This window comes from Macrosteles quadrilineatus, unplaced genomic scaffold (assembly GCF_028750875.1).
Source record: "Macrosteles quadrilineatus isolate MER2022 unplaced genomic scaffold, UCM_ALF_1.0 Scaffold_9__3_contigs__length_116548681, whole genome shotgun sequence".
In the NCBI taxonomy this organism is placed as follows: domain Eukaryota; kingdom Metazoa; phylum Arthropoda; class Insecta; order Hemiptera; family Cicadellidae; genus Macrosteles; species Macrosteles quadrilineatus.
The window spans coordinates 72,087,938-72,110,586 of NW_026542602.1; the positions used below are offsets into that span (position 1 = coordinate 72,087,938).

At 35.8% G+C, this 22,649-nt stretch overlaps 2 protein-coding genes across 2 annotated transcripts in view; one reads left to right on the plus strand and one right to left on the minus strand.

The window, feature by feature from the left end:
* Nucleotides 1–22,649, plus strand: part of LOC129002148 (uncharacterized) — a 67,449-nt gene that overhangs the window by 5,754 nt on the left and 39,046 nt on the right. The gene's annotated exons all lie outside the window — the stretch shown is intronic.
* LOC129003569 (uncharacterized) lies at nucleotides 51–21,870 on the minus strand. Its single transcript, XM_054431866.1, has 3 exons — nucleotides 21,764–21,870; nucleotides 13,580–14,081; nucleotides 51–173 (listed from the first exon to the last, which is right to left on the minus strand). The coding sequence occupies exons 1-3, from the start codon at nucleotides 21,868–21,870 to the stop codon at nucleotides 135–137; spliced, it is 648 nt and encodes a 215-aa protein (XP_054287841.1). The 3' UTR covers nucleotides 51–134.

Sequence of the window (22,649 nt, forward strand, 5' to 3'; positions counted from 1 at the left end):
CCTGCAACACTCCATGCATAGAAAATAAAATAAAACCACACTTGCAAAACTCATAAAAAAATATACTTACAAGTTGTCAGGAAGTTCAAAAAACTCATGGATTGAGTAAAGTGGGTTAGCCAATAGGAACTCCCTCACCCTCTTTTGGAATTTAGTGATTGGCAGGTTCCGAACTGTACAAGGCAATTTGTTCATTAATTTCAAGCTTAAGATTTCCTTACTAGCCTGGGTTTTCTTTAGTCTAACATAAGGTATGTTTAGATCCTGCTTATTCCTAGTGTTGTAGTGGTGGACCTCTCCTCTGAGCTCGAGAGTGCCAAGCTTCCTCTTACATGACATGAGACACTGCAAAATGAAGAGATTGAATCAAATCAAATATGTCTTTATTCATAATATGTACAATTTATGTACAATGAATGGTGTCAGATCTTATTTCTAAGAAATAAAAATAAGTACATTAAAATTAAAATTAGCCTATTTACAAGTATAATACAATATACCTAAATCTTACCAACAACGCCATTTTTGTTATTTAAAAACTCATTAATTGAATAATAAGTGTTCTCAATCATGAATGCCTTTAATTTTTTTTGAATTTCTTAATATTAATCTCACTTTTCAAACTCTCTGGCAATCTATTAAAGAATTTGGCGCCCTTATATGTGGTCTTTTTTTTTAAAAATTCTAATTTATGTGTTTCTAATTTCAAATTATTTTTGTGCCTAGTGTTGTAAGTATGATTATGGCCAAGAAAACTGGTATTAGTCATGTTTTGTTTCACATACATTACACATTCATATACATATAAATTAAATACTGATAAAATTCCCAGTTCACTAAACCTATCCTTTACATGAGCCTTGTACTTCAAACCTAGCATGATTCTTATACATTTCTTTTGGAGTTTCAATAACTTTTTTAAGTTTTTTATGAGTTGTTGCTCCGTATACACAAATGTTATATGCCAAATGTGAATGAATCAAGCTAAAATATATTACTTTTAAAGTGGCTAAATCGCAGAATTTAGATAATCTTCTAAGGACATAAATTCCTGAATTCATTTTGCCTTTAACTTTGTTAATATGTTTATTCCAGTTGAAATTGCAATCCACAGTTAACCCCAAAAATTTAGCATCCGTTACTTCTGAAATAATGTTGTCATTTAATTTTATTTCTTTTGAAAAACCATTTTGGTTCTTATTTGTATTAAAATTTATAAAGTTTGTTTTATTTAAATTTATCTGTAAGTTTAGATTTGTCAAAAATGAAACTATGTTATTTAACTCTTCTTCTGCAGATCTTTTAATATGTACATCAGTTGGTCCTGAAACTTTCAAATTTGAATCATCAGCATACAAAACTACTTTGTTGGCATTCTGATCAACCAATATATCATTAATTCCATTTATGTAGATAATGAATAATAATGGGCCTAATATTGACCCCTGTGGGACTCCAAATTTTATGCACTGTGTTTTCGAATTTATTTTTGTTTGTTTTTCTCCATTTGTATAAGCTATTTCAACAAACTGTTGCCTATCGGTTTGATCTGAACCAATCAAGTGCTTTGCCTTTAATACCAAACTGTGTTAAAATTTTAACCATGGTACCATGACAGACTCTATCAAATGCCTTTTTTAGGTCCATAAATAGTCCAATACATTTTTCACCCCTATCAATGGCATCAATAATGGAATCGATAAATTGAACGGTTGCTGTTTTGGTCGACTTTTCCGTCCTAAATCCATGTTGGTTGTCATTAATTAAGCGGTTACTTTCGAGGAAATACATTAATCTAGTATTGACAGATTTTTCGTAAATTTTTGAAATTGTGGGTAAAATTGACAGTGGCCTGTAATTTGGGGATCATCTCATAACTCCAAGTTTTCATAACTCCAAGTGATCATAACTCCAAAGTTTCATAAGTCCAAGAGATCATAACTCCAAATTATATTTAATCCAAAGTTTCACAACTACAAGTACCCGAAAAGGGATAATTTCATTACTCCAAGAAAAATATAAGTGCAAGTGATCATAACTCCAAAGTTTCATAAGTCCAAGTGATCATAAATCCAAAGTTTCATAAGTCCAAGTAAAAATTAAACCAGAGTCTCATAACTCCAAAAGTTGAGTGGAGTCTCATATCTCCAAGTGGAATGTGTAGTACAGTCAGCGCCACAAGTTCCTGCGCTGTCCGCTCCGCTGTAATACTGTCAGCAGACTTTGCCGCTTCATTGTATCTATATACCTACCGTCGCCTGTCAAACGATTATGTAATTTTGTTATATACTTACAGATTAATTAATTGCTATACTTCTTACTTCTATGCTAAAGGTACTTTAACCTTTAACTACCCGCGCGGGTTTTACTAACGTATGTACTCGCGTGGGGTGTTTTTGACACCCCGTTATTACATATTTGTTATAATTGTATTAACAATTATTGGTAAATAACATTTTTTGTTGTTATTTAAGTTTATTTTACTGTATACTGTTTCCAAAATGAAAGAGTTATTTATTTTAAGTTATACAATGTAAATAATATATTTCTTTTACCAACTGCCATTTGTGTGTGTATTTGGTCAAGTTTTGCATATAAACCATTTGTTGTATTAAAAAATATGTATTTTGTCATTGAACTGTTTGATATTGAATAACTAGCATATGTACTACCCGGAAAATATATCATTTTTAAAAGATTATATTACTAGCTGTAACCCGTGGGCTTTGCCCCGTTTAACTTCTTAATTTTCAAGATTATCTCGTTCGCATGGCTCAATCACGTCCTGGTTGAAGTTTGTTCGCTACGCTCACTCACCTTTAGGTTGGAGCTCGTTCGCTACGCTCACTCACCTTTAGGTTGGAGCTCGTTCGCTACGCTCACTCACCTTTAGGTTGGAGCTCGTTCGCTGCGCTCACTTGCCTTCAGGTTAGCTCGTTCGCTACGCTAACTCGCCTCCAGGTTGAAGTTCGTTCGCTACGCTCACTCACCTTTTGGTTGCAAATTAGCTGTTGTCATAAATGTATAAGAAATAATAGTGCTGCACCCTGTTGGTAATTTTTGTAACTTTAATGCTATTGAACATCACAGAACAGAACCAACTTGTTTAATTGAAACAGCTGTTAAGATTCAATAATTTCATTTCTCATAAGGTTAACATGGGAAACTCCAGAGCCACTGGGGCGGAGCCCGAAAGGATTTTTGAAATAAGAATATGCCTATATGTTAATCGGGAATGTGAGCTATCATCATGCCAAATTTCAGCCCAATCCGACCAGTATTTTTCGCGTTCACTTGTCACAAACATACATCCATACATCCATCCATACATCCATACATCCAAACTTTCTCATTTATAATATTAGTAAGATGTCTGTGAATGGTAAAGATATTATTTTTCCCTAAAATGTACTACTAAAAAACAGTTTTTAGGGGGGGGGTCGTAATACACACAAGTTTTGTGCGAACAAATTTATTTATATGTCAAAAACACTTGTTTGTTATCGAAATAAATGTAAATAAAAAATGTCCTTTCATTACTTTTAGAGTCTTTCGCAAAAAGAAAAACATTACCTTATACAGGAACTTGTACTTTTTAAGAAACGTTAACACTCACGTGGGGAGTTGAAAACACCCTATACTTTGTAATACACCTGTATTACCAAGTGAACACTAGAGATCGCACGGGGACTTTGCATGAGAAACGTTCCTGTGTTTCACAGTTTTAACTTTACATTTCAGGTAATTTACACTAGGTATACAAAGCAGTTGTCTGCTTGCGATATTGAGCAGATAGCAGACATAATAATCAAATAATTTTCTGAAGACAATGTTACATATGTTTCTCGTAAATGAAATGTATACTTGCAGTATCCAATCTCATTAGTATATATTTTGTTTCAAATGAATGAAATGTCTAATTTCGTTATTCAAAGTCAATTACAAGTCTGGTTCAATTAAATGTATTGTCTACTTAAAAGTATATATGTTTCATCTTTTTCTCATAAATTAAATGTATATTTGCAGTAGCAGTATCCTAAATCAATAGTACACCAGCTTCACAAAAATGAGAAAATTACTTGCAGTATCCAATGTCAATGGTCCATTTGGTTCACATAAATGAGATGCCTATTTGCAGCATTCAAAGTCAATGATACGTCGGGTTCACTTAAACGAATTGTTTACTTGAAGTATACAAACTCAATGGTACATATCGTTCACATAAATAAATTGTCTACTTGCAGGATCCAAAGAAATGGTTAATTTGATTCCCATAAACGGAGTGCCGATTCGCAGTATATTAAGTCAATGTTACGTCTGGTTTACGTCAATGGAATGTCTACTTGCAGCATCTTAACTCAGTGGTATCTTCGGTTCATATTAATGGAAGTCCTAATTATTGCAGTACCTATTCAAAGTCTGCATTATTTAATTGTAAGTCTAGTTCGCTGAAATGGAAAGCCTACTTGGAATTTCAAGTTAAATGGAAATATAACTCAATGGTAGGCTTATATTTGGTTCAAATGTAATGGATATGTAGATTATTTAAAGTCAAAGGTGTTTCAGCCTTATTCCGGTGACCATAATTATTGGTTATTATTATTGGTTGTTGCCTGATAGGATTTACACTAAAATGCCTCCTTAAAAATATCACATTTATTCCCTATTCAAATACTATAGAGTTAATTTAGCGAGTACTTAGGTTTGCTGCAACAGGGAGGGAAAACAGTGTTTTTGTTGTAAAGTGTTAATAGTTTAGTAAGAAATTAATGTATTTTCCAAATCTGATCAACATTTGTTAATAAACAATCAAACTACAAAGCCTAAATTATTCTCCATAAGAATGACATTAGAATTTTCTCCGTAACCTGTAAACCCGATTTCCATCAAAATTATTGTGTTGTGGCCTTTATTCTAATTCTAAACTAAATAATGCAACCCCCAGTACTGTAACGATTACGGTTCAAAATTTATTGCCATTTTGTGATTTTTCCTACTAAATTATCATAGTAGCATAGACTAACCAACAGTATGTTTTATCTATGATAGTAGTTACTCCCACTGCTTATCCATGATACTAGTTGTTGACAAGCTTTTGGAATAATGTATGTGTCAGATTGCTGATTCTGTTTATTTTATAGAGAATGGTTTAAAAAAATGTATCATCATTAGAGCTTACAAGAGATATTGGCCTTTCTTACTTAGATTTACTCTTTTTAAACGGACTGTTCAGAAGACGGGGCACGGAAGCCACGTCATGTTGGTAACATTGACAATTCGAAGTAAGCGGCAGGCAGGTTGCCAGTATGGATACTAAAAAAGTCCCACACGCCCCTGCTCGCCCCTCCACGCAACTCTCCAGCAATTCCAGAACATGAAAGGATCCATAATGTCATATGGGTTCAAGTTATGACCAAATGTTACAGGACCACTTTTGTTAGCTATATTGTTCTACACCTTTTAATTTGTCTAAATCTTCTCTAGAGTCATTATTAAAAGAATTAATAAATATTTTCGTAATGAGCGACATTTTCTGCCTGTAGGCTACACGAAACGTGATACGTATATCTATACAGAGTGATCAACTCAAGGAGGCCACCATTGGGATATCGGAAACGGTAAGAATGAGAGAAAACTTTAAATGGGGGACATTCCTTTATTTTTTGTGGCAGTTAAAAATATGATTTTGTATTTTCAAAATTCAGCCGCCATTTTCCAAAATGGCGGCCAACTTTGAAATTTCTTATAGAACACCCTATATTTCATCATGTTTTCGGATAGAACATGCAATTTAAAAACTTTTTTATTCTTAACATTTTTTCGATAAACCCACTCGTTTAGGAGTTACAGCCTAATTATTTAAGCTGCAATTCAAAGAAAAGCGTCCTACAAAAATTAAATCTTTAAAAAATAAATCATTGAAAGGACCCATTTGCAAATTATTGAAACATTAAAAGTCATAGAACGTCCCCTAGTAGAAGAAATAGAGATAATATTTTTTTAAAGAATTAACTATCGTCATTAGCCTGTATAATGAATAACACCTGCAAGATTCAGATTCCTACAAACTATGAACGAGGATGTTAGCCGAAGTGCTACAATTTTTAGTAGGAAACATGGACTTAACTTTGTGATCATTGCAAAGGAAATCCCTCTAAAGCCAAATAAATCTGGTACGTCAATGACATTAATCTATGTTTTCATACAAGTCAAGCAATTTTAATAATAGCCTATGAAAATATCCAAGAGCCCCTTACTAACATTTTACTGAAGGCATTTAATTATTATTCATATAATAAGGGAAACAAAAATCAACTGAACAACAGAAGGTCTTTAACTCTGCATTTTCTCAGGTAAATATAATTAACGTTAATGCAACTAAACAAAAAATACACTAATTGAACAAATAAAATTGTGACGGACAACAGCAAGTCCTTAAGGTGATAAAAACAGATTCTATCCTTATTAAAGAATAACTGAAATTTGTAAACTTACTGCTGGTGACAAAGGTGGTAGCACGCATAGGTTTATCAATAACGAAGATAAACATGGACAACCTTATGCGGCTATAAGTCAGGAAATGTTTGTAGAAAACATTAAAAAGCAACAACAGAAATTATGAAATTATGAAATATGATAAAATATTTACAGGAAATGTTGATTACTGTTATGTACATCGTGAGTACCTCCATATGATACACACCGGTAGGCTTTGAGTTGACTTTTTAAACTCATTGTAAATATTACTGTTATTGTTTTTGAAATAACTTCTGTAATACCGGTACTTTGCAATTGCTTGAATTCGAGAAAAATGTACACTAGTTAGTATTGGTAACAGATTCCTTACTCTCATAAACATATGTTTTGATGCCACAAACAAATTAAATCCGTTCTCTACATATTATTTAACTATCATCCAGTTATTAGCGCTTGCAACATAAATGGCTCCATAATATCATGTTTTAATTTCTCTAAAAAATGTAAAAAAAAGGAACGGATGGTGTTATATATGCTGTGTTGGTTTAACCTATAGTCAATGGTTAAACTTACTGGTTTTAAATTGCCAGCTGTGGTCAATGTTAATATTGTATGCTTACTAATAATTAAAACACATGTTATTAATTTAAAGGAGAGATTGTAAACAAATGAGTTGAGTTTATGTTGGTTTATAATGAAGATGGTAGTAAAATGGATCAAATAAATTATTGTCACTACTTTCACTAAGTACTCACATTTTTTTGTCAGTCTATTCGTAACAGATGGTGTTTTTGGCCTCTAGGGATCTCAAAACGAAAATTAATTCGGTCCGGGGTCCAGGTCTTACATGAGTACTACAGTAATAGCTTATTCCCTATATGGGAAATTAGCTAAAAGCACACAACTGATATTGCTTACATAATATGTTGTGTATATACAATTAAGTGACTCTCAAGAACCATAGAGTTTGGATGAAGAATTATGTGTTCCAACTAGGGAAACAAAGAGGTGTGTGGTCTCTGTTAAACCATAGATAAAATGTCTACTTCTTTTAATCTATGGTTAAACATTGCATTTGCCCGTCCACATAAGACTACAGATCTGTGCGTGTAACGTATCAAGCAAAGCAAGGGATGAGCCAGTACTACAGTACGAAGGTGAACAGTACTGATAAAATGTTTGCGGCAGTGAACAGAATCCCACAAATTTTACTATATACTTTCGATTATTATTACTATTATCTCTCTTGTGAGGTTTACAAAAATAAATTTCACTGGCTATTAGAATAGCCTACATTAAATTATGTTTCTTAAATAAGATCCTTCTTGTGTCTGCTTATTTATTCTCCTTATTGGTATGACAAGTATTAGCTATATCTATATATTAATAGGCAAATATGTTTCTTTAAGGCCCTTTTCTCAGCTCGTGTGCATCGCAAGGAAAATCTACGCATACTGTTAGAAACATATTTTCCTGTAGATAACCAGAACAACTTAATAAATTAAAAAAATGATGAAAAATAAGTACGAAAACGAATTTAACATAAACAAAAAACTAACATTTGGATTATGAGTTAAAATTCTGGTGACGCAATAACAACGATAAATATACAGAAAATCAAAACAAATTGAAGACTGGTACACAATCATCACATGTTTGATTTTAAGCGTGGGATGAATATAGATAAGTTCATATTTTATTTGGATTGTGGTCGAGTTTTGACCACTGGACGACATCCATTCTTATATTAAAGTACTTAACTCATTAAGGTACTTAAATAATACCTAATTGATAAATACCTTCGATTTAACTCAAATAAAACAATCTGGTATTAAGTATAGATGTATTCACTCAAAAACATATTTCTACGATAATTTAGTCTCGAAATCCAAATGTTTAGACCTATCTATAGATTATATCCGCTTGTTTGGATCATACAAATCTAGATAGTATTTTTTAAATTTTAAATATGGTATTTTTTTTATTAAACCCATTATGCACTACAGACATTTTGCGTACAATTTACTTTGCTAACATACACTCTCATATTTGTTACGGAATAAAGATTTATGAGGGAACAAGTAATTGTAACTATAATCAAATTTTATATTTACAAATTAATGCTACAAGATAAAACCTTAACCTGGATTAATCCTGTGTAAATTTTTTCCGAAAAATAGGAGATGAAAAATAGTGGAAAAAAGGCACTACGACTTATTTGCGTTGTGCACCACGAATATTATGTAGAAAAAATTTCGAAATTTCGTACATACAGCTGAAGAAGTTAAGACTAAATATTTTTCATAGTTTAGAAATATTAAAACGTGAACTAATACTGTATTTCCTTAATATTGTTGTTGGATGACGGCAATTGCTAAAATACCGTGCGCGTAAACTAATTCATTCATACCTCGTGGTGGTCATCTAAGTCGATTATTGGACAAACTAAAAGTCTTACGAAAAAATGTTTGGAACAAAAATTGAAGAACATCTTATTATCTATACTTTTCTCGCTGAAAGTTTTCATCTGACCAAAAAATAAAAAAAATCCTCGCTCACTTACTTTTTCATGTTTACATTGAACAACCTTTTCATATTTTCCATTATTAAAAATTAATCATCTGCACGAACTAAATTGTATTTATATAGTATTAAACATCAGTCTACGCAGAATTTAAATATGTAAATTTCATCCTCTCATTATTTGTATTACAATTTAGACGAACGTGCAAAGCGACAGGGAACGCACCACTTCGAATAGTATCGCCAACATCGGAAACTCTCTTCCTGCATGTGTGTGTGTAATGGGTGCGTGTGTGTGCGTACGTTATCGTTTCCTGCACGGACTGTACCCATTGTCACTTGGAGTTATGAAACTTGGTGTTATGAACCCTTGGAGTTATGAAACTTGGACTTGTGATCCTTGCAAATCTGTACGTTTGGAGTTATGAAATTTTGTATTTTAATTTACTTGGTTTTATTTTAACTTGGACTTATGAATCTTGGAGTTATGAACGCTTGGAGTTATGAAACTTGGTCTTATGATATTTTGGTTTTAATTTACTTGGACATAATTTTACTTGGAGTTATGAAATGTTGTATTTAAAAGTACTTGGAGTTATGAAAACTTGGAGTTATGAACCTCACCCGTAATTTGATGGGTTTTTTGGACAATCTTTTTTGTGTATAGGAATAACTTTGGCAATTTTAAGTTTTGATGGAAATATACCAGACACAAAAGATGAGTTTATTAAGTGAACTAAGACCTTAACAATAGCTTTATCAACATGTTTAATCACTTTAATAGGCACTTCATCATAACCACTAGCAGGTTTGTTTTTTAGATTTTGAATAATGGTTAGTATTTCTTTTTCATCAACTGGTGTTAAACGGAAAGAATTTTTGATATTATTCCTATCTACTTGATTACAATTTTCATTGGCAGAACCAAAACTATTGCCATTTAACGATTCCTGTGTAATATTAATGAAATAATCATTAAAAGTATTAGCTACATGTAAAGGATCAGTAACAGTGGTATTATTTTTTTCTAAACGAATGTTTTTTGTATTCAACTTACATGCGCCGGTTTCCTGATGAATTATTTGCCAAACATCTTTACTAATATTTTTTGATCTTAGGATTTTCTGCTTGTAGTAATTTCTTTTGTTATTAATGACATTTTTATGATAGTTTATGTTTTTTTGTTTAATTATTTTACCTAGCATTTTATTTTTGTTTGATCTATAAGTTAGCGCCAGCTCTGATATTTCTTTCTTTTCTTCTATTAGTGAATTACATATCCACATGTTTCTAGCCTTATACTTTCTAGTTTTAATTTTTGGAAATGATATATTAAAATAATATGTAAAAAGATTGAAAAAACAGTCATATTTTAACTCAACTGGAGCTGCGTACACAGAATACCAGTTTTCTAGGCACAAATGATTTTTAAATAATGCCATATTTTCATCTGTGTATGCTCTTTTACTTATTGTAATTTTTTGAACATTATTGTGATCGGTATTGTTTAAATGAGACAACATTAACAATTGGGCATCATGATCTGAGAGACTTGTAATAATACCTTCAACATGAATTTTACTTTTGTCAATATTGGAAACAAAATTATCAATTGCTGTAGCTGTTGACTCAGTAACTCTAGTGGGAAAATTAACATAATATTTGCAACCAAATCTTTTTAGTAAATTAACAAATTCATTTCTCATTAACTGATCTTTAGCATCCTCTAAGACATTAATGTTAAAATCTCCTGCTATAATTATGTAAGGACAAATCCCAGTAATAATTTCTAGAGCATTATTGAGTTTTTCCAAAAACACCTTATCACTAGCTGCAGGTGATCTGTAGACCCCCATCAGTGCAATTTTATCTTTCCCGTTTTTAATTGATACAAAGCAACATTCAAATATTTTATCTATACATAAGTCTGTTATGCTTGGTATATTAAGGTTTTCCCACTTCACACTGCCATTCACCATTATCACCACCCCACCATTGGATGTATATCTAGAGTAAAAAGAACACATTTTATATCCATTGACATTTATTTGATCAAATTCGTCATGTTTTAAGTTGTGCTCTGTTAATACCAAAAATGCTGGATCAATTTCTTCAAGTATTATTTCCAATGACTCGATTTTATGTATCAAACCTCTTATATTTTGATTTAATATTGTTATGTATTTCTTGGGTGCATTACAAACTATCCTGGGTTTGTGATTTTGGCGGTATGGGAGTTTAAAGTGTTGGAATTTACACTACTATCTACCTGTTGGACATTGGTATTTATACAACTATTTACAAGATTATTAACAGCGCCATTTACAACAGCATTTTTAGTATGCTCAGCAAGAGATGACAACCGGGGACTCACATCACTTACACCCCCACTAACTGCACTTTGCTCTGCTTTCAAACCCCCCTTGTCACATGACACTGCAGCGGCTTCTGCGTAGGAGTGGTGTCCAGGTGTGACTCTAGGTTGGCTGGGGCTGGGGCTGGTCTGATGTGATGTGTTGAGGCTTGTCTCCACCGAAGCACCTGGTGATGAAGGGCCATGATGAGTAGCTGATGACGGAATATGCTGTGTTGAATTTCTAATGTCTGATTTTGGTTGGGTTGCCTTTTCTTTGCTGTTGTTATATTTTAAAAAGTCCAGAGAATTGATAAATGATGTTTTTTGTTGATGTTGGTTGGCAATTATTAGGCGTAATAGTTTGACAAAATATTTGTGTGTCACACCATTCCATAATATTCTTGATGATGTTTGATTGTAGCTAACTATGTCCACTGTTGCTCCAGTAAAGGTGTGGAAGTCATATAACTTTTCAACAAAGTGGTGGGGTGATATCCGGTCCCTGACACAACCCATTGCCGAACAGACTAGCTTTTTCAACCCTTTAGCTTTGAAATCCTCCTTTAGCTTTGTAAATGCTGTGTCATAGTCTATGATTGTAGGTTTGCCATTATATGTTGCCTTAGTAATCAGGCTGTAAATAATTGCTCCTCCTGTCGTCTTTTGGCATGCCAGGTGGTTGTTTATACGATCTTCGGCCTTCGGTCGTCCAAACATTTTCCTAAATGACACAGCAACACCACCGCTCATGTTTCTTGAGCTATCCAGGTCTGCGGATATGGTATGAGCAAAACCTACGCCCTCGTCACTTTGATACTTAATTATAGCATCTGTCATATTCATTTCAACCACCCTGATGAATTTCTCTATGTTGTTTGACGTCGTAGGCTTGGTACTGGCTGCTCCTTTTGGCTTATCAGGTTGAGCAGTTGACATTGTCGGGATTGTATTAACGATGCATTTTTTTACTGGCTTGGAGGTGTTCAGAGTCTTATTTACTGCATTTATTAGCCAGTCTGCCACTTGGCATTTTCCTTTTTTGTTCAAGTGCAGGCCGTGCTTAGTGAAATGCTTTTGTTTCAAAGTATCAAGTTGTTTGTAAACTGTCATCAAGGACTCGGCAACAAAGATTGGTTTACAATGGTCCAGATAATCTGCACCATTCACAATCCTTATTGCTTTCTTTTGCAGAAGCAAGACCCTCTCGACCCCAGATGCGGAGCCCCACAGACGCAAACCATACAGAAGTACACTCTGAAAAAATGCTACATAGGCTGTTTTTAACCATTCCTTGGGTACAGAGTCTCTAAGTCTTCTCAGGAGAAAAATTACCCTAGACAAACGACTACAGACATGAGAAATATGACAGTGCCAGTCTAACTTTGGATCCAAATATAGGCCTAGTAATTTAACATTTGAAACTTCATGATCCATCTGATTTAAAGTGAAAACAATGGTTTGGGATTTACTTTCATTTAACTTAAAAAAGTTAGCTCGGAACCATGCTGATGCTATCCCCATGGACTCAGACATTTGACCATTTAGAGTTATCAGGTCTTTAGAGAAACTGAAAAGGGTAGTGTCATCAGCATAGCAGACGACATTTCCTCCAAAATTTGGAATGAGGTCATTGGTCATGATAATGAACAAAAGGGGGCCAAGTGCAGACCCCTGTGGGACACCATGAGTGATCTGACAAGGGCTAGAGATATGTCCATTTATGAGCACCCTCTGCTCACGCCCAGCCAGGTATGACTCCATGAGCCTGAGTTCAGAGCCCTTTACTCCATAAAAATTCAATTTATCCAGCAGTATCCGATGGTCGACCGTGTCGAAAGCCTTACTGAGATCACACAGGGTGGCCCCAGTAAAGCCTCCAGCCTCAAATCCATGCAGTACTACTGCTTCAAGCTTATCTAGAGCATCTATGGTCGAGAGACCCGCCCTGAAGCCACACTGGCCGGTCATGAGCAGATTGTGCTCTTCGAAATATTTGTACAACTGATCCTTAATTACAGATTCAAATATTTTTGAAAATACCTGGAGTAAGGAAATAGGGCGGAAATTCTCAGGACTGTTTGGATCACCTTTCTTATGGATAGGTATAACTTTGGCTATCTTTAGTCTTTGGGGAAAGACTCCTTCAGAGAGACATAGGTTCAGGCAATAGGTAAAAGGCTTAACAATGCTAGGAAACACACTCTTAATAAGATTGACAGATACCTCAAATATATCTTTGCTTGGAGAGTTGTTGAGCTTCTGGACCACCCGTATCACACTTTCACAGGATAAAAGGGTAATGTTGAACCGTGAGGCTGCAGGGTCACGTTTCTCCAGCATATCTAGGGCAGAAGTGGCTGAACCGTTGATAGCATCTCTGGTCTGCTGGACGGAGTCAATAAAATGGGCGTTGAAAGCTTCCGCAGTCACTGAAGATATCAACTGGGATTTGGACGGAGCACCTTCTTCATGGATAACTTCCCAGGCTGCTGCACAGCGATTACTGGCAGATTCTATGAAGCGAGCATTTCTTTCCAGTCTAGCTGATAGAAGTTTTTGTTTGTATTGCTTCTTAATAGTTTTGTAGCGTAGCTCTGAATCGGGTGTTTTATTGTCCCTGTAGAGATCATAGGCTAGGAGCACCCACTTCTTCCACGTTACTAGGGATTGGTCCTTCCAGTCCGGAAGATTTCGATTTTTCTTGGAGCGTTTTGTAGGCAGTAACCTTGTGGGAAAGCATTCATTAAACATAAGAAGGAAATTTTGAAAAAAACAATTGAAGGTATCTTCAGCCGCACCAGTATTATAAAGGAAGTCCCAGTTTGTGTTATCTAGGCGATATATAAAATTATTTATCTTGTCTGTTGAAATAGGCCTACATACTCTTCGACCAGAACCATCAGGTACTGCACTTGATGCAGTTTGTACATGGAGGCTGACTGCGTCGTGATCACTTACAGCAAGTCTCTTCACTTCCGTTTTCAGGAGTCTTTTGGGTAAATCCGTCGCAACGTTGTCCAGACACGAATTGCCTCTTGTAGGTTCCCACACCAAGCAATAAAGATTTAGGGATTTCAAAAGATTTAAAAAGTCTTCTGATGAGTGTTTCTCACCTTTTAAAATGTCTATATTAACATCACCACCCAGGACCAGATTATTTAGAAGCATCTCTGAATGTCTGTAACATCCTGTAGGACATAGCATAAAGGATGTTACAGAGTAAACTCTTATTGTACATAGATATACAACAACAAAAGTAAAGTAAAAAGTGAAGTATACAGATTGTCACACAGCGTGTTGAAATTCACTCAAGAATGAAGTGAATGCTTCAATAAACTATCTATACAAAACATTTCTTCTGTCATTTACTGCAGCGCTGTCAAACGCCTGAAAGAAACCTTCCTTTATCCATCATATTGATATTACATGCTCCAAAACTTGAACATCGGTCAATGTTATTTTGTCCATCAAGTAATATATATATAGAATCCAGAGTACAAAAATAGTTAAATATTAAATATAAGAATATTAAAAAATAAATTAGGTACTGTTTATAGGCCCATCCCTATCTTCTAAATAACTTCTTTATCAGCATCGTAAGTGTCATTAAATTACCTGAAAGCACAAAAATACGTCAACACAAATATAATTACCCTTATAATGTTGACCCACAAGACGGTAAATACATAAAAGATGGAAAGTGGTCGATTTCGATTGGAAATTCCAATAATCATCAGACCCAATAGGCAAATTCAAAGCTATTCGACTTTTTGCCAGATTGTGAGCTTTACAAATAATAAACGCATTGGAAAAATAGAAAGTCTATATGTAGAAGAATTAAAAGATTAATTTCTCGAAAAGATTATGACGAATAGTTATTATAATTTGACGTCATTCCTTTTAAAATAGTGTACAATGTATATTGCTACTTGTTCAAAGTGATCATGGTTAATCTAAAATGTATGAAAAACGTATTTGAGAGAGACCTGTTGAAATATCCTAAATATCCATAGTTACTCTATGTATACTATATTACTAATAGATTAATATTTAGTAATGTATACCAAATTAATTTACGATTGGGAAAATGCAGCAAGGGGATTTGTTGGTATTAATTAGCATTTTAATCAGCAGTAAATTAGTGGCTGTCGCCTAGCGCTGACGAACTGCGTATCAGAATGAGCATAACCATAACCTTACCACAGCCTGAGTAATGTAGTTATATTTAATTATTAGGTCGTTACAAATTTTGTTTTCTTGAAACACATAAAATGAGTCAACCAAAATAGGATTTCCAAACAGGGTGTTAAACGTATGAAATGTGTAGGTGTTATTAAATAACTGATATTTTCCATTGGACTAATGTAAGAATATATTTTAGCAATGGGTTAAGGTACAACAACAAATTACTTATTCTGATTATCTCCAGATTTGAAAATTCAACTTGTGTTGAAAGTAAAAAAAAGGGAGGCATTGTAAGACTACCTAATTTTAGATACTAATACAACATTTCAAAGTAACGTTATGGTTACGTAGGGTTTCAATATAACATCAAACTACACCTAAAACATTTTATTAATATTCTACTTGAGCCTGCTATTTAAAACAACATTCATAACCATGCAAATGACTCACACCACACACAAGCGTTTTCTATAACTATTTTGTAAAATCACTAAAATAACAACGAAAATTTATTGTACGTTAACACTTATTCGTGTAAATTAAAACACACCTCTTTTTAATAAAATACTCATATGATAATGATCGATTGACAACCATAACGAATTCCAACAGAATTTGGAACGCATTATGTCTTTCTAAAGCTTTGTCCATTTGAATACCATGTACATCAAAATTATTAACATGAAGACACATCTGTTGTGGGATCACTTGTAAATGTTGATGTTACATTTGTCATATTTAATACAAAAATCACACCAATGGAGAGAAGTGATTGTGCCTTTAGCTGGCTTACTAGGCCTATAGTTGCTTGACCATAACAATCTGGACCATAAAACAGCCTTTAACTGTTTCTGGAGATGGATTACCTACGATTGAATAGTTTGCAGTATTCTTAAGGAACAGTTTACGATTGGTGGCAAGAAATTTACATTTTATCTGTCTTATTTCGATTATATCATGAAAATAATTTAGTTATAAATAGCAAATCGAGGCTTGCAGTTTAATCAATGCTAAGCTTTAATCTAAGAGTTAATTAGGTTCAACATTTTTAGCGAATTTCCCATATAGGGAATAAGCTATTACCGTAGGTCTCATGGTAAGACCTAGACCCGGGAACGATTTACTTTTTCGTTTTGAGGTCCCCAGAGGCCAAAAACACCATCCGTTCAAATTCATATATATATGTATATATTATGTATTGAAGTGTTTTTGAATGTTCATTGACTACGGAGAAAATTAAAAAAAATGTTAAATTTAAAATTCCCATGTTTTTCTTATGGAGAATAAATACACTGTTTTAGTTTGCTTGTTTATGGATATATTTTAATCAAATTTGGCAATTTGGTTTATTTCATACTAAGCTATCAATATTTCAATTGAAAAAACACACCTTAACATCTTTCCCGTAGCAGCAAACCTAACTACTTACTAAAATTAATGTTATTTAAATAGGAAATAAATCTGAAAATTTATAGGGAATATTTTAGAAGAAATCAAGCCGGGTAAATGGAAATTCGCTTAGTATGCAGGTTTGCTGTGACGGGGGTATTATTTTACAAATATTATGTTCTCGTTATAATCCACAGGAAAGTGGAGAGTTATAGAGATGAAGGTTTCCTAAGTGTTATACATGCAAGTAGTTGAATTCGTATATACATCGATGTTTGGAACTACTGAAACGCAATTTGTACGGCATGCCAAACATGCGGCGGTGAACATTCTTGTGTAGTAATACAGCCTTCTTTACATCTACTTGTCCCCTTCCTTTACCTAATACCGAATAAAGGTCCAACTCATTTTGTAACGTTAAATAACGAGATAATAGGTAATAAATGTTTAAAATGTTTGCCTTTAGTTGAACGTTTGCTGTCAATTGATTGATTGCAAAATTTTAAGAGATTATTAAAAGACATTTTACAGTATTAATGGATAAAATGTACTGTATAAAAATTCAATGCTAGGTTATGGCACTATATTACAATGTGAGTTCAATTAATTGTATCTACACGATGTCTACAGCCGGAATGTATGCAGGATGGAAGATCGAAATCTTTGTTAAAAAATCCCTAATTACAATAATTTAAAACAAAAAACAACAAATTAAAAATTTAGAGGAAAACAGCAATGTGATCTTTTAGATGGTGTCAAAGACACCAGATATATCAGCTGTGGTGAAATTCTTCTATTATTATTTTCTTAAAGGTTGTAAGTTGTAATATTATTATTTAAAAACACATTTGATCACTGTCAGCAATAATAATGTATGAGTGAATTATATTTGATAATTGAATTATTTAATAATTATTTAATAGTGTTTTAAAAATGATTGGTGGAAAACATTCAAACTTATAATTTATAACATTTTCTGTAAACAAACTACTATTAATCCTTCCAAAAATAAAAAATAAGCCCTTTAAGTGTTAAGCTCACAAAGCTGGAGGAGCTTTTGAAAATTTTAAAGGATAATAAGAGCGGGCTAAAAGTTTCCTAGGGGATAAAGGATTAAGTAAACACTTTAATTGTGAAATCTTCCTCCAGACCACTTTTATGGTAAATTAATTCCTGTCTTGAAAAGACGAGTTTTATTAGACCAAGTAAATGTATATTTCACGAAACTATAGGACTATTGGTAGATTTAGGTTGTTACTCAAGTTGTAAAGCCTCCTCAAACATAGACTCGTCGCTACTCCATATTTAGTCAGTTTTAACAACCCTGCTTTCACGCTAATGGATTTTGAATACTCTACTCATCTCCCCCTACCACACTGTAAACACTGAAATTACTGTTTGGCTTTTACGGAATACTGTAATTACATCAACTGTTTAGATTTATTGTAAGTATATTATTTTCCAGTACCTGGAGACCGAGCTTTGCTCGGGGAAAATCATTCCCCCACTCTGCGATGTGAGCTTTTACTACTTCCTTCACCATTTCCTACGTCATTGTTTCCCTCCCTTCTCATAGCATTTAAGTATTACAGATACATTAATCTAGCTGCCACAAACGGTTCCTACACTCTGCGATGGTAAACTTTACTACTTCCTACGTCGTGGACATGTTGTCATCTCTTTCTATTGCATTTTAGTATTTTAAATACATTAATCTAATTGCCAACTACATTTCCCACAATCCGCACTGCTAGCATTTACTAATTCCTATGTCTTGGACATCTTTCCATCCCATCTCATAGCATTTCAGTATTTCACTTTCAGATACAGAAATCGAACTGTTACAATTGGTTTCCAGTTCCCAGACTCCACAGTGCTCGCCTTTACTACTTCATTCACCTCTTCCTACGTCGTGGACCTGTTTCCCTCCCTTCCCATGGCATTTTAAGATTGCAGATACCTTAATCTAATCCTTATAAACAGTTCCCACATTTCGGACTGCTCGCCTTGACTACTTCCTTCACCACTTCCTACGTTTCGGACCTGTTTTCCTACCTTCCCATAGCATTTTAAGATTGTAGATACCTTAATCTAATCGTCGTTAACAGTTCCCACACTCCGGACCGCTCACCTTTACTGCTTCCATCACGACTTCCTACGTCACGGACCTGTTTCCCTCCCTTCCCATAACATTTTAGGATAACAGATACCTTAATCTAATCGTCATAAACAGTTCCTAAACTCCGGACTACTCACCTTTACTACTGCCTTCACCGCTTCCTTCGTCACGGACCATGTTTCCCTCCTAGCCCATAGCATTTTAGGATAACAGATACCTTAATCTAATCGTCATTAACAGTTCCCACACTCAGGCCTACTTGCCTTTACTACTTCCTTCACCACTTCCTGCGCCGCGGACCTGTTTCCCTCCCTTCCCATAGCATTTTAGAATTGTAGACACCTTAATCTAATCGTCATAAACAGTTCCCACACTCCGGACTACTCACCTTTACTACTTCCTTCACCGCTTCCTTTGTCGCGGACCATGTTTCCCTCCCTTCCCATAGCATTTTAGGATAACAGATACCTTAATCTAATCGTCATTAATAGTTCCCACACTCCGGACTACTCGCCTTTACTACTTCCTTCACCACTTTCTACGCCGCGGACCTGCGCCGCTTCCTTCGTCGCGGACCATGTTTCCCTCCCTTCCCATAGCATTTTAGGATAACAGACACCTTAATCTAATCGTCATTAATAGTTCCCACACTCCGGACTACTCGCCTTTAGTGCTTCCTTCGCCACTTCCTACGCCGCGGACCTGTTTTCCTCCCTTCCCATAGCATTTTAGGATTTTAGATACCTTTTCTAATCGTCATAAACATTTCCCACACTCCGGACTACTTACCTTTACTACTTCCTTCACCATTTCCTACGCCGCGGACCTGTTTTCCTCCCTTCCCATAGCATTTTAGGATTGTAGATACCTTAATCTAATCGTCATAATCATTTCCCACACTCCGGACTACTTACCTTTACTACTTCCTTCACCATTTCCTATGTCGCGGACCTGTTTCCCTCCCTTCCCATAGCATTTTAGGATTGTAGATCCCTTTTCTAATCGTCATAAACAGTTACCACCCTCTGGAATAATATTTACCACAAAACTAATAACAACAATTAAACGAAATAATCTGCTTGAAATAATTCAGTAAGGCCACCAGAAATTATGGGAATCGGTGTATTGTTAATCAACGCTTAATGGTATTCATCGGACTCCTTTTCTTTTGTACTGTCTTTTTTAAATAGGCCATATGTGCATGCGCAAGCTGAGGTGCCTGTGGGTACAGAACGTCACGTTATGTCCTAAAATGTAAACAAAATGACAATAATGGCGGAATGTTTCCTCATAAGGCCCATGTTAAGTTTTCAAAAGTTTGTACTCATATTATGGCGAAAATAGATTTTTCCTGGCTATACCACTGGTCTAGAACTTATTTTTGACCCAGAACTTAGTTATTCCGTAAATATAAACGTTTTTGTTAGAGCCAATTCCCAGATCGAGTTGACAAGTATTCAAACTTTACTCGTATTATATATAGGAGTACCTTGGGACCGAGCTTTGCTCAGGTAAAATCATTAGTTTAATATGAAAGCAGTCTTAGTATTGCAGATACATTAATCCATTCCCAAACTCCACACTGCTCGCCTTTACTACTTCGTTCACCACTTCCTACGTCGTGGGTCTGTTTCCTTCCCTTCCCATAGCATTTTAAGATTGCAGATACCTTAATCCAATCGTCATAAACTGTTTCCGCACTCCGGACTGCTCTCCTTTACTACTTCCTTCACCACTTCCTACGTCGCAGACCTGTTTCCCTCCCTTTCCATAGCATTTTAGGATTGCAGATACCTTAATCCAATCGTCATAAACAGTTCCTACACTCCGGTCTGCTCGCCTTTACTACTTCCTTCACCACTTCCTACGTCGCGGACCTTTTTCCCTCCCTTCTCATAGCATTTTAAGATTGCAGAAACCTTAATCTAATCGTCATAAACAGATCCCACACTCCAGACTACTCGCTTTGACTACTTCCTTCACCACTTCCTACGTTGCGAACTTGTTTCCCCCCTCCACATAGCGTTTTAAGATTGCAAATATCTTAAATTAATTGTCATAAACAGTTCACACACTCCGGACTACTCGCATTTACTAAATCCTTCACCACTTCCTACGTCGCGGACCTGTTTCCCTCCCTTCCCATATCATTTTAAGATTGCAGATACCTTAATCTAATCTTCAAAAACAGTTCCAACACTCCGGACTACTTACCTTGACTACTTCCTTCACCACTTCCTACGTCGCGGACCTGTTTCCCTCCCATCCCATTCCATTCCATTCCATTTCATTTTGTCATGGGAGCAAGAAACTCTCTGACTGCTAACCCGGTACCTATAATTAAACATACCCGGGCCCCATGATGTAGGCCGAAGCATACTCACCGACCTTTAGTACACCATGGGAGGATGACTTAAGGTCATCAAGCTCACCGGCTGCCGAAGCAACCCTTCGGAAAGAGGGTTGCCCCTCAATCCTAACCAGGGATACCGGCTACTTGTTTAAGCGTCACTTCACTTGGGTTCCCCCAGGTACGGAACCCAGAAGCACCATAGTGAAATGCCCTGACGCATTTAGTGCAAGCAACACTCGGGACCTATCCAATCCCTGACATGCAAAACCCGCCATCAAAGCCAGGAAGAAGGGGACCACCAGCAAGCTGATGGGGGAAACCCCAACCACCCATTTGCACCACTACCCGATCGAGGCCTTACCCAGTTGCTGGGAAACCAGAGGTGACCAAGGCGATAGATCCCTGAACACCCCCAGCGGGCTTGAACCCAGCACCCGATCTACTTCGTTTGCCCATCAAACCCAACATTACTGCTAGGCCATCAGGGTTTCCCAAAAGGAGGCAGGAATAGAAGTGGGTCCCACCCGGATGAACCTATCCACCAAAGGTGGCGACACCCTTTGCTCAATTGAGGTTCCAGGGAGAACCCCCCACACTCTAGATCCTTCCGGTCTCAGAGACAGGGATTGGCTGATGGAGTGCGCCTCTGCCGTTGCCCTCACACTGCGGAAAGTTACGTTCCCCTAGAGTGTCCCCGTGAACTGACGGGTACTCGCCCGATTTCACCTTCAGGAAGGCTACTTCCAAAGTCGAGGATTTGCCACACTGAATGCCGGTCGCACATCAACAAGCGGGCCGGAGCCCAAAGGATCATAGCTACAGGCAGATGATAGATTGGTGGCGCACTTCCACCTCTTGCAGAGCTGAACACCCCCCATAACCTGGATGGGGAAATGTCACTGGGTACTCTCACTTTGGGTAAACCCAAAGAGGCTGGCTTGTCCAGTCGTCCATAACTATGACCTACTTGAAATGCCGATTCCGACACCGAGCAGTTACCTCCCCTTTGGGGGCTAACTTACCCAAATTTTCACCTTCCAGGACGAGGCTACTTCCAGAGCCGAGGATATGCCTCACAAAACGACTGGGACGGGTGGCGTCGTCCTGTAATCCAGCTACTGGGAGGTCACGAATTGTGGATATTTATAGGGATGCACTGTGGATGCGATGCTCCCTGGTGTGGATTAACGTCCGCACTAGTGAGTACTACGACTATCCGCAGTATTATCCTGATAATTAGACCAATT